Source organism: Phocoena sinus, chromosome 3, assembly GCF_008692025.1.
Source record: "Phocoena sinus isolate mPhoSin1 chromosome 3, mPhoSin1.pri, whole genome shotgun sequence".
Classification (NCBI taxonomy): Eukaryota; Metazoa; Chordata; class Mammalia; order Artiodactyla; family Phocoenidae; genus Phocoena; species Phocoena sinus.
Window position 1 is genome coordinate 45,875,641 of NC_045765.1, and position 12,566 is coordinate 45,888,206.

The following is a 12,566-nucleotide window of genomic DNA, read 5'->3' on the forward strand; positions in this document are numbered from 1 at the left end:
TAAAACAACAATAATCATTTTGTTACTTCTCATGTTATAATAATCATTTTGTTATTAGAAATTTGGTAAGAGCTTTAATTAATTAAAAAAAAAACCAAATAGTGCTTTGAACAATTGTAGGTATTTTTTCTCTGCCACCTCTCCCCCAATTCCTAAAGGGGGCTTGGCCCTTCATTTTTATTTATTTATTTTTTAATCTATTTATTTATTTATTTTTGGCTGCGTTGGGTCTTCGTTGCTGCGCAAGGGCTTTCTCTAGTTGCGGCGAGCGGGGGCTACTCTTTGTTGCGGTGCACAGGATTCTCATTGCGGTGGCTTCTCTTGCTGTGGAGCACGGGCTCTAGGGGCACGGGCTTCTGTACTTGTGGCTTGTGGGCTCTAGAGCCCAGGCTCAGTAGTTGTGGCAAATGGGCTTAGTTGCTCCGCGGCATGTGGGATCTTCCCGGACCAGGGCTCGAACCCGTGTCCCCTGCATTGGCAGATGGATTCTTAACCACTGCACCACCAGGGAAGTCCTTGGCTTGGCCCTTCTTGATCACTTGCCTCTCAGGGCTGCTCTGTGGCAGGGCAGGAAGTAACTATTCTCAGACTCAAGAAGAGATCCTCTCTTCCTTTTGGCCTTTGAGGGAAATTAGACTGAATTGTCCCAGAGAGGGAAAGAATGGAGGGCCAGGAGTCAGGAGGAAAGGAGATTGTTGAACGCTTCCCCCATGAGGGCTAGGCTTTGCAAAATCTTTGAGTGGCAAGGACCTGGGCCTCTTCCTGCCCTGGAGATGTGGGAGGGTTTGCCACATGGGTGACTATTGGTGGCTCTGGGAGACTGGAGCCACAGCAAGAACCTTGGAACCCTGGCAACGAGCAGGACTGTTTCAGGGGCCTCACCAGCTTGGACGAGGGGCACATTTGTGGTAGTAGGATGGATCAAATAAAGGTTACAGGGCTTTTCTCCGGCTGGACTGAGTTAGACCAACAGGTCTTCACATGACCCTGGGGTGGGGCAGTGGTCACAGTAATTATTGAGATCGGATATCCTGCCAGCACTGTGGGATGGGGGCTTGGAACATATAAAATTTGATTTGGAGAAAGAAAAGAAATGTAACTCTGACACCTGGGGTGAAGAAGTACAAGTCGCCCTTGCTATAATATTTAGGTACAGAAAGTGAACTGTTAGTTGACGTTTCATGGCGATCACAAGCCCTGGCATCCCAGATTTGTTCTTTCAGGATTATGAGCTAGGTGCTGTGGGAAATGGCCATTCAAAATGGAACATGACCTTTGTGCTAAAATATTGACTTCTCAATATTTCTTTACTTAAACTCTTATATCTTTCGGATAGCCAGGACATCATCTTAAAAGATCAGTAGTTGAAGTTGTTTTTTCTGGCCATATTTTTTGGTAAGAAGATAAGAAAGTAAGCAAGTGTACAAAGATTTAACAAATGTTCATTAAGAATATCAAAAAAAAAATAGAAGCAGCTTAAATAACCGACAGTTAGAAATATATTAAATAAATTATGGTTACAGCCACCCAATGGAAGTCTATGAGGCCATTAAAAATCATGTGGTAACGGAATATTTAATAGCACAGAAAGATATTTACATATATTGTTAAACAAACAAAATATATATTGTGCAACCACAGTTTTGCTTTAAAAATTATATTTATATGATTGGGAAAGAAGGATATATATCAAAATATTTCTCTGGATGGTAACTGTTATATGCTTTTTGTTTACCTGTATTTTCTCAATTTTCTACAACACAATGATATATTACTTTATAAAAAGAAAAATAATAAAAATAGGAAAATAATTATATTTGCATTACTTCTGCTTTCTACCGAATATCACTGCTTCATACTAAGCTTATGTTATCATTATTAATGACTACATTTATTGAGAACTGGTCACGAACCAAGTTCTGTACATATACTGCCTCTAAGCCTCACAACAGTCCTATAAAATAAGTATCATTATTATCCACAATTTGAGACCAGAGATTAAGAAATTAGCCCAATGTAAAAGTTTGAATTACAGGACGAGGATTCAAACTCAGGTCACTCTGGTGCTAAAGCCCAAGGATACCCTCCTGCCTGTTGCCTTTCTCCTTACTACTGTGGTTACAAAGTATGTATTTAGGACTTAACTTTACCTGACTTTTCAGTATTCCCCAAGCTCCTAACTGTTTTTGAATCACAGATTGCTTTCAGAATCCAGACTTTAGAAAAATGATGTAAAGGTTAAAATGCACCTAAGGAGAAACTTTTACATGGCTCATCCATCACCCAAGTGAGATCGTCAAAGTAAAACAAAGAGAACTTCACAGACTAGCCATGCTCTAGAGACACACTCAACAGGAAACCCAAGTAGCTGAATAAAATTACAAAGTCAACAGGTGGCCGGACACTTAGGAACTGACATCAACTCTAGGTCAGGGTAAGAACAAATGAAATATGGGAGAGAGCCAAGGTTAAGTATAAAATGAGGGTGGAGCCCCACAAAATAAGGGTGGAGGCTGTCCCACCAGTTCTAAGGGCTAGCTGGTGGGGCCAGAGAAACTCTTCCCTTCTGTGGCTTCACAGAGGACATGGGGTTTGGCAAGCCAGAGGTGAAAGTCCTCTGATCAGGAAATGGAGGCTAAATCAACATATAACGCCAGTGAAATGTACTGAAGGGGGACACTCAATGCCCAGTGACATGCAAATTACCCAGGCTTGCAGCACTGTTTCTCAGGCCTCCTCTCCCAGTCAGTCAATGTGTCTTCCACACCTTCTTTTATTTTTTTCTTTAACATCTTTATTGGAGTATAATTGCTTTACAGTGTGGTGTTAGTTTCTGCTTTATAACAAAGTGAATCAGCTACACATATACATATATCCCCATATCCCCTCCCTCTTGCCTTTCTCCCACCCTCCCTAACACACCCCTCTAGGTGCAAGCTGATCTCCCTGTGCTATACGGCTTCTTCCCATTAGCTATCTATTTTGCATTTGGTAGTGTATATATGTCCATGCCTCTCCCTCACTTCGTCCCAGCTTACCCTTCCCTCTCCCCGTGTCCTCAAGTCCATTCTGTACATCTGCGTCTTTACTCCTGTCCTGCCCTTAGGTTCTTCAGAACCTTTTTTTTTTTTTTTTTTTACATTCCATATACATGTGTTAGCAAATGGTATTTGTTTTTCTCTTTCTGACTTACTTCACTCTGTATGACAGACTCTAGGTCCATCCACCTCACTACAAATAACTCAATTTTGTTTCTTTTTATGGCTGAGTAATATTCCATTGTATATATGTGCCACATCTTCTTTATCCATTCATCTGTCGATGGACACTTAGGTTGCTTCCATGTTCTGGCTACTGTAAATAGAGATGCAATGAACATTGTGGTACATGACTCTTTTTGAATTATGGTTTTCTCAGTGTATATGCCCAGTAGTGGGATTGCTGGGTCATACAGTAGTTCTATTTTTAGTTTTTTTTTGTTTTTTTGCGGTACGCGGGCCTCTCACCATTGTGGCCTCTCCCATTTCGGAGCACAGGTTCTGGACGCGCAGGCTCAGCAGCCCAGCCGCTCCGCGGCATATGGGATTCTCCCGGACCAGGGCACGAACCTGCGTCCCCTGCATTGGCAGGCGGACTCTCAACCACTGCGCCACCAGGGAAGCCCTATTTTTAGTTTTTAAGGAACCTCCATACTGTTCTCCATAGTGACTGTATTAATTCACATTCCCACCAACAGTGCAAGAGGGTTCCCTTTTCTCCACACCCTCTCCAGCATTTATTGTTTGTAGATTTTTTGATGATGGCCATTCTGACCAGTGTGAGGTGATACCTCGTTGTGGTTTTGATTGGCATTTCTCTAACGATTAGTATATAATGGAGAAAAGACAGCCTCTTCAATAATCAGTGCTGGGAAAACTGGACAGCTACATGTAAAAGAATGAAATTAGAACACTTCTTAACACCATACACAAAAATAAACTCAAACTGTATTAAAGACCTAAATGTAAGGCCAGAAACTATCAAACTCTCAGAGGAAAACATAGGCAGAACACTCCAGGACATAAATCACAGCAAGATCCTTTTTGACCCACCTCCTAGAGAAATGGAAATAAAAACAAAAATATACAAATGGGACCTAATGAAACTTAAAAGCTTTTGCACAGCAAACGAAGCCGTAAACAAGATGAAAAGACAACCCCAGAATGGGAGAAAATATTTGCAAACGAAGGAAATGACAAAGGATTAATCTCCAAAATATACAAGCAGCTCATGTAGCTCAATATCAAAAAAAGAAACAACCCAATCCAAAAATGGGCAGAAGACCTAAACAGACATTTCTCCAAAGAAAACATACAAATTGCCAACAAAGACATGAAAGGATGCTCAACATCACACCTTCTTCTTGCTTCTATGCCCACACCCTTCCCTCCAGTCTCTCAGTCCCCATCCTAGGCCAGTTCCTCATTCCTCTGGGAAAATTGCAAATCAACTATACGCCAGTAAAGATTATTAAAAAAAAAATTGTAACAGCTTCCTTACTGATTGACTAGATTCATCTTCCTATTTAAATGCTGATGTTTGAATCCTCTTTGCCTTGTCCTGGGCGTACCTACCTTCTATGACAGGGCTTTTGCTATCTTTAAGGTAATCCAGTTAATATTAGATAGTTATGATAACTAATAATGATTGAATGACTACTATTAAATTGAACAGTATGAAACTGCTGTCCCTGTAGGAGAAAAATAGTCAAAGAGGGGCAATTTCATATGGTTCAACTTAACATGCACTGGATGCATAGCTGTGCACTCTACAATATATTATCTCATTTAATCTCCACAACCGCCATGTAAAAGAATTCTAATTTTACAGCTAAGTAAAGTGAGGTCCAGGGAAACTGAATAATTTACACACCACCTCTTAAGCACTATGGGTATTGCCTTTTTTTTTTTTTTTTTTTCTTTTTCTTTTGGCCTTGCTCTGAGGCGATCTTAGTTCCCCAACCAGGGATCAAACGCAGGGCCCTGGCAGTGATAGCGCCAAGTCCTAACCACTGGACCACCAGTGAATTCACGGGTGTTGCCTTCTTATAATAACTTCTGTCTCAACCTGCTGGCTTGTCTGGCTCTCTGGATGCTCCCTGAACAAGCTGGCACACTCCACCCATGACAGCCTTTCAAAGCTTCCTCCTAATTGAACATACTCAGTTGTCTCACCACTGATATTAACAGGAGTGATGAACAGTTGGGGGCCTGTGGAGACCTCTTCACCCAACACTGGGATTTGTGGTGGACACTGATACGCTAACCAGCCCATTCCCATTCAAGCAGGTCCTGAATTTCCAAAAAGGTGCCTTACAAAACATCTTTCCACAAATATCTCTCCTTCACCCAGCTGATTCCTTGCTGTGTCCTATTTCTTTCCTTTATTCCCCCACTTTACCTCCAAACTCAGTCTTAAAATCACCTGTGGATTTAGCAGTTCCACTCGTGGGTATATACTCAAAAGAATTGAAAACACATGTCCACACAAAAACTTGTACACAAATGCTCATAACAGCCCCAAAGTGAAAACAACCTAAATGCCCATCAACTAATAAATGGGTAAACAACATGTGGTATAATCTATAAAATGGAACATTATTCAGCCATAAAAAAGAATGAAGTTCTGATACATGCTGCAATATGGATGAACCTTGAAAACATTATGCTAAGTGAACGTAGTCAGACACAAAAGATCACATATTGTATAATTCTATTCATATGAAATGTCCAGAACAGGCAAATCCATAGAGAGAGAAAGTAGAGTAGTGGCCACCAGGGGATGAGAAGACAGATTAGTGGTGGCACAACATAACGAATACACCAAAACCCACTGAATTGTACACTTTAAAAAGATGAATTTCCCAGGCGGTCCACTGGTTAGGACTCCATGCTCCCACTGCAGAGGGCATGGGTTCGTTCCCTGGTTGGGGAACTAAGAGCCCACATGCGGTGTGGCACAGCCAAAAAAAAGATGAATTTTTATGTAATGTGAATTATAGCTCAATTAAAAAAATATTTTAAAATCACCTATAATTTGAGTCACCTAACTTTTCAAAGCTTTCCAGTTTTCTTATCTGTGAAATGTAGATCTTAGAGTAGAGATTATGCTAAGTAAATAGTTCCAGCTATTCTTCCAGGAGGATCTTTTGGCGAGGCTTGCGGTCAGGAACAGAGAAGTCAGCCATTCCCGGTCAGCCCAGCTTCACTCTCAGCCCATCTGGAGTCATGCAACCAGGAGTGTTAGAGATATGTTATTCAACCCTCCTGTTTTGTTCTTAGGAAAATCAACAAAGCCTTGAGAGAGGACAGGACTTTTTTCAAGGTCATAGAATGAGTCAGTGGTATTGTTGGGTCTACAGTCCTGTTTTCTTTTTTCTAGTAGAACATGTTCTGTAGGTCTGGACTACAGAAAGCACTCTCTCCTACCCATACCGGTAGCCCCTGCTTCCAATGAAAGAAGCTTCAAATTTCTTCCACTGACATCTGAAATCAGGCCCATTGAACAGGCATGTTAGGAGGTGACCTGCTACAAATACCAGCTTATCTGTACCTACCCAATAATTAGGACTGAAGTTTTTTAAGCAGGTTTGACTGTCTCATTCTGGCATATTGAAAAATGAGGTAAAAGTAGATTTCCTGCAAAACAGTTGCTTATATTCCCAGCCAGAACTAAGCCTGGTGGGCATATTATGGGAAAGGACCTGGGCTGGGCTCTTTTGGAGTTTTTTTTAAAAGGGGTAAAGCTTTACCCCTATCCTCAAAGAGGTTGAGTTTGGTGAGAGTACAAATATGTAGAAATAACACAGCCTAGAATGTAGAAACTCCCATTGAAATGGAAGCAAACCGATAGTTTGGGGTTCTAAGTAAGAAAAGTCTAACTGGAACATCAAAGAAGCCATGGAAGGAATGGAATTTGGACTGGGTAGTAAGGGACAGGCTGAGGGCACAGAAAGAATGAAGGGGCAAAAGCCAGAGGAAATGAGAAACACTAGGGTGGAGCTTAGAGTATGTGTAGAGAAACTGTGCAAAACAAAGTAAGAAGGAATATTGGGGCCAAATTTTGGAGTGCTCTTAATGCCAGGATTAAGAAAGATGGCTCAATTTTTGAGGGGTGGGGTAGCGATAAGAACAGCTTCATGCACTCTGATACAGCCTTGGAGAGCAAAATTTGAATTATTTGTCCAAACACTAAGACAGCTGCGAGCTCTTTGGGCCTGGGATTTCACTTCTAGATGTTTTCACTAAGAAATATAAATGTTCATTACAGCATTATTTACAATACTAGAAAATTAGAAACAACATAAATATCTAACTGTGGAGCAGTGGTTTTCAACAGGAGTGATTTGACCCCCAGGGGACAATTAGAAACATCTGGAGACATTTTTGATTGCCACGACTTGAGGGGAGGTGGTACTGGCGTCTAGTGGGTAGAGGCCGGGGTGCTATACTACAATGTACAGGACAGCTTCCCACAACATAGAATTACTGAGCCCAAAATGTTACTATGGGGACTTCCCTGGTGGCGCAGTGGTGAAGAATCCACCTGCCAATGCAGGGGACACGGGTTCGAGCCCTGGTCCAGGAAGATCCCACATGCCGCGGAGCAACTAAGCCCGTGGGCCACAACTGCTGACCCATGTGCCACAATTACTGAAGCCCACGTGCCTAGAGCCAGTGCTCTGCAACAAGAGAATTCACCACAATGAGAAGCCCGTGCACTGCAATTAAGAGTAGCCCCCGCTCACCGCGACTAGAGAAAGGCTGTGCACAGCAACGAAGACCCAACGCAGCCTAAAATACACGACGCCAAAGTTGAGAATATATATATATATATATATATATATATTCTCCAGGAAAATATTTTAAAATATACAAAGAATATTGGTAATGGTAATATCTGGGATTATGTTTGATTTCAATTTTTTCCTTTGTGACTTCCTGTATTTTCTAAATTTTAATCAAGAATATACAGCCAGGGGTCTCCAGACAATTGGCTCATGTGGTTATAGAGGTCGAGAAGTCCCATAGTCTTCTGTTGGCAAGCTGGAGAGCCAGGAAAGCTGGTAGTATAATTCAGTCTAAGTCCAAGCGCTGAAGGTTTAAGTCCTGGTCTGAATCCAAGAACCAGGAGTGCCATGTCCAAGGGCAGGAGAAGATGGATGTCCCAGCTCAAGCACAGGGCCAATTCACCCTTCCCCCACCTTTTTGTTCTATTCAGTCTCTTGGTGGGTTGGGCGATGCCCACCTACGGCGGTGAGTGTGAAATTCATTACCTTGTCTACTGACTGAAATGCTAATCTCTTCTGGAAACACCCTCAATGACAAACCCAGAAGTAATGTTTTACCAGCTATCTGGGCATCCCTTAGCCCGGTTGACACATAAAATGAACCATCACAAACTTAATTTAAAAACATTGCTAAGGAGCTTCCCTGGTGGCGCAGTGGTTGAGAGTCTGCCTGCCGATGCAGCGGATACCGGTTCGTGCCCCGGTCCGGGAAGATCCCACATGCTGCAGAGCGGCTGGGCCCGTGAGCCATGGCCGCTGAGCCTGCGCGTCTGGAGCCTGTGCTCCGCAGCGGGAGAGACCACAACAGTGAGAGGCCCGCGTACCGCAAAAAAAAAAAAAAAAAAAAAATTACTAAGCATCAAGAATTATGCCAGGCAGCCTTGCATAAGCCTCGGGAATCATCCCTGAGAGGTGCCTGCCCTCACTGGAGCTCACAGTATAGACGAGAAGACATATAATAAGCAAGGAAACAAAAAACAAGCAAAATACATTTTAATAGTAATAAGGGAAATAAATGGATGACATGACAGGCAGGAATTGGGGAGGGGGTGGTTGAGATAAGACAACTTCGGATGACTAGCATGAGCTGAGACCTTGATGCTGAGGAGCTGGCGAGCTGGGGAAGTGCATTCCAGACAGAGGGCTCACGTTAGTTACGGCGGGTGTGTTTGGAAAAGTTGCTGCCGTGGTCCGCCAGACCAAGGAGTCACCTGCGTACACAGTGCTGAATGGGCACGGTATATTTATTACACTCTACAATAACGGAAGTAATCTACTTTCCACTGAAGTTCATTTACACGGTTCAAAGTGCCAGCCACAGTCTACGATCCTACATTCTGCAGTGTTTACAACAGAGACATGCCAGGCTTTCACATATATATCCATAGTAACTAAAGTGTATCTCATCCAGGAAGAAAGTGCTCTTCTCTTCCTGCCCTAGTGGGTTCGGAGAGACACTCCAATGAGGATTCTGGTATTTTGAGATTCACTGGAGCTGATAACATCCATACTATTGTGTGCATTTCTGACTGACAACCCAAGAAGGTACAGATTGTCGCGAGAAAAAAGCACCTTAAAATGTCAAAAGAAAGATCAGGGGGTTGAAGGAAAATAGATTAGAAAGTTAAGCCTCTATGGAAAGGAGAGAAATGAAAATGTTAACTAAAGGTTACCTCTGAGTGGCAGGATTATGGGTGACTTTAACGGACTTCTTTCTGTATTTTCTACAGTAAACATGTATTTTGTAGTAGAAGAAAAAACTATGAAAGGTGTTGTTTTTATTTTATTTTTAATTTTTTTAATTTTTTATTTTTTAAAGGGAACTTTGTTTTTTATTTATTTAGTTATTTAGTTAGTTACTTAGTTGGTTAGTTATGGCTGTGTTGGGTCTTCACTACTGTGCAAGCTTTCTCTAGTTGTGGCGAGCAGGGGCTACTCTTCATTGCGGTGCACGGGCTACTCATTGTGGTGGCTTCTCTTGTTGCGGAGCACAGGCTCTAGGCACACGGGCTTCAGTAGCTGTGGCATGAGGGCTCAGTAGTTGTGGCTCACGGGCTCTAGAGCGCAGGCTCAGTAGTTGTGGCACACGGGCTTAGCTGCTCCATGGCATGTGGGATCTTCCCAGACCAGAGCTCAAACCTGTGTCCCCTGCATTGGCAGGCAGAATCTTAACCACTGCCCCACCAGGGAAGCCCGAAAGGTGTTGTTTTTATAAAGGTCCTTCAAATTCTGAAATCAGAGAATTGTTGAAATCTAAAACTGGGAGAGGCTATGATGTGGAGATTGTGAAATCAGGGCCCATAATGTACCCAAGGGAAGCAGGCTGAGTGGTGAGCATTCAGGGTGAAGCCCTGTACTGGTGAGGCCCTGGGGAAGGGGCTGCAGAAGAGTGGGGCCAGAGGACAGGAGGTGGGTAGGCAGTCCCTCTCAGCTCTAGCCATTCCTGCCACGGAGGAATTGGACACGGAATTGACTCTCCAAGAGAAGCCGAACGGATCTCTTAAACAGTAAATGTAGGCTTCCATGTCGAATGTTGAAGAAAAATACCATACGGGGCAGAGAAAGCATGTCTATAACACTCTGACGTCTTGTGCTGCCAGTTTGCAGCCTCTGTTTCAGTGCTTTCTTTTAGTTGAGCCTACCTCCTGCCCTGTGCAGAAACCTCTTCTGTTAGAAGACCAAGGTGAAAAGAAAGCTCTCACCTTCTCCCATCTGGGGCCCAGAAGCATATGGAACACCCTGATCCTCATAATCCTTGTTCTGAGGAAATATTAATGATTTAATCTCCCAAGCTCACTCTCTCTCCTCTGCAGCCACACCAGTGAGATTCACAGGTAAGACCCAGAGAAGTCTGGGCTGGAGCAGAACGCATCCTGACTCAGTTTTGTCACAAAAAAAGAGGCCAGCCTCAGCCCCCTCCACAGAAATAGGCAGTAGAATTCCCAGCCATGGGCGAGGTGACGGCAGAGGAGGTGGAGAAGTTCCTGGACTCCAATGTCGGCTTTGCGAAGAAGTACTACAACCTCCGCTATCGGGCCAAGGTCATCTCGGACCTCCTGGGGCCCAGGGAGGCAGCCGTGGACTTCAGCAACTACCACTCGCTGAGCAGCGTGGAGGAGAGTGAAATCATCTTCGACCTCCTGCGGGACTTTCAGGAGAATTTGCAGGCCGAGAAATGCATCTTCAACGTCATGAAGAAGCTGTGTTTCCTCCTGCAGGCAGACCGCATGAGCCTGTTCATGTACAGGGCCCGAAATGGCATTGCTGAGCTGGCCACCCGGCTCTTCAATGTCCACAAGGATGCTGTCCTCGAGGAGTGCCTGGTGGTGCCCGACTCAGAGATCGTGTTCCCCCTGGACATGGGAGTGGTGGGCCACGTCGCGCTCTCTAAAAAGATCGTGAACGTCCCCAACACAGAGGAGGTAACCTCTTCCCCGTGAGAGGGAGGGCAGGGAGGCATTATTCCATGGGGTTCTGGGGTGCAAGTGGGATGGGGAGCTGCTAGCCAACAAGACTGGGCTGGTGACAACTTGGCACTTTTCTTTCTTTTTTTTACTTGTTTACTGATAACTTTCTATTTTGAAAAAAATAATCAAATTTAGAAGAGTTCAAAAATAGTACCAAGAAATGTATACCTTTCATCCAAATTCACCAACTGTTCACAACTTACCACATTTGCTTTATGTCTCCATTTTTTCCCGACCCATTCGGGAGTCAACATATCCTTTTAATCACAGGTACTTGGCTGTGTATTTCCAGAACAAGGACATTTCTATTATATCCAAAGCACAATGATCAAATTCAGGAAATGTGACACTGATACAATACTATTATCTAATAAACAGTCCGTATTCAGTTTTTGCCAATCATCTCAATGATACCCACATAGCACTGTCTCTAAATAGTCTCCTCCAATCTGAAACAGTTTCTTGATCTATCTTTGTTTTCCATGATGCTTATGTTTTTGAAGGGTGCGGGCCGACTATTCTGGAGAAATGTCCCTCCATTTGGGCTTGTCTGAAGTGTCTTCATGTTTAGATTCAGGCTATGCATTTCTGGCAGGTATATCATAGAGGGGATGTTGTGTTTTTCTTCATGCTTTGCATCGAGGGATATAGGATGGCAGTCTGTCTCATCATGGAAACGTCAAGTTGACCGCTTGGTTAAGCACTTGGCTCTGTCTTCTAAGAGTCCAGTGTTCGGTGGGATTCTCCTGGCAGCTCTGACAAAGACTTCTTTGATCACCGAGAGCAAATCACTTAATGCAGTTCTCCCCATAGCCCTCTGCCAGGGTCAATTCCTACTCATCCTTCAGATCTCAGCTTAAATTCACTTCCTCAGGGAGACCCTCCCAGGTCCCTTTGTTAGTTTCCTTCCTAAAACTATCTATCACAATAAACCCTGGAGGCCAGGGACCATGCCTGCCTTATTCTTCACTTTATCCCAGGACCCAGCAAATATCTGGGACAAAGCAGATGCTCAGTAAACACTTGGCGAAGAGACTCACAATCAAGTAATTATGCAATAATCCCTTTAACACCTGGGCCTTTGTGGGAAATGGTTTTCTCTGAAGCACACTGGGCTGGATCTCCCATGGGGCTCATCTCTCCTTGACCCTCCAGGGGTAAGGGTAAATGTTCTGCACCCAGGGGGCTTCCCTGAGGACTCATCCAACTGGATTGGAGTCTGTTTTCCCTTCGATTCTCTCTAGACTTTAACTGTAGCCAACGTGGGTTGT

The 12,566-nt window shown here is 43.6% G+C and overlaps 1 protein-coding gene across 2 annotated transcripts in view; it reads left to right on the plus strand.

Moving 5' to 3' along the window:
- Nucleotides 1-10,640: 10,640 nt before the first annotated feature.
- The window catches only part of PDE6A (phosphodiesterase 6A), a 70,731-nt gene continuing 68,805 nt past the window's right edge, over nt 10,641-12,566 (plus strand). Inside the window, exons 1-2 of one of the 2 annotated variants that reach the window (XM_032627064.1) lie at nt 10,641-10,683; nt 10,730-11,250. In XM_032627064.1, the coding sequence (XP_032482955.1) occupies nt 10,777-11,250 (474 nt within the window). In that variant the 5' untranslated portion in view covers nt 10,641-10,683; nt 10,730-10,776. Of the gene's footprint in view, nt 10,684-10,729; nt 11,251-12,566 lie in introns of those variants that run through there. The other variant, XM_032627065.1, reaches the window with a different exon arrangement.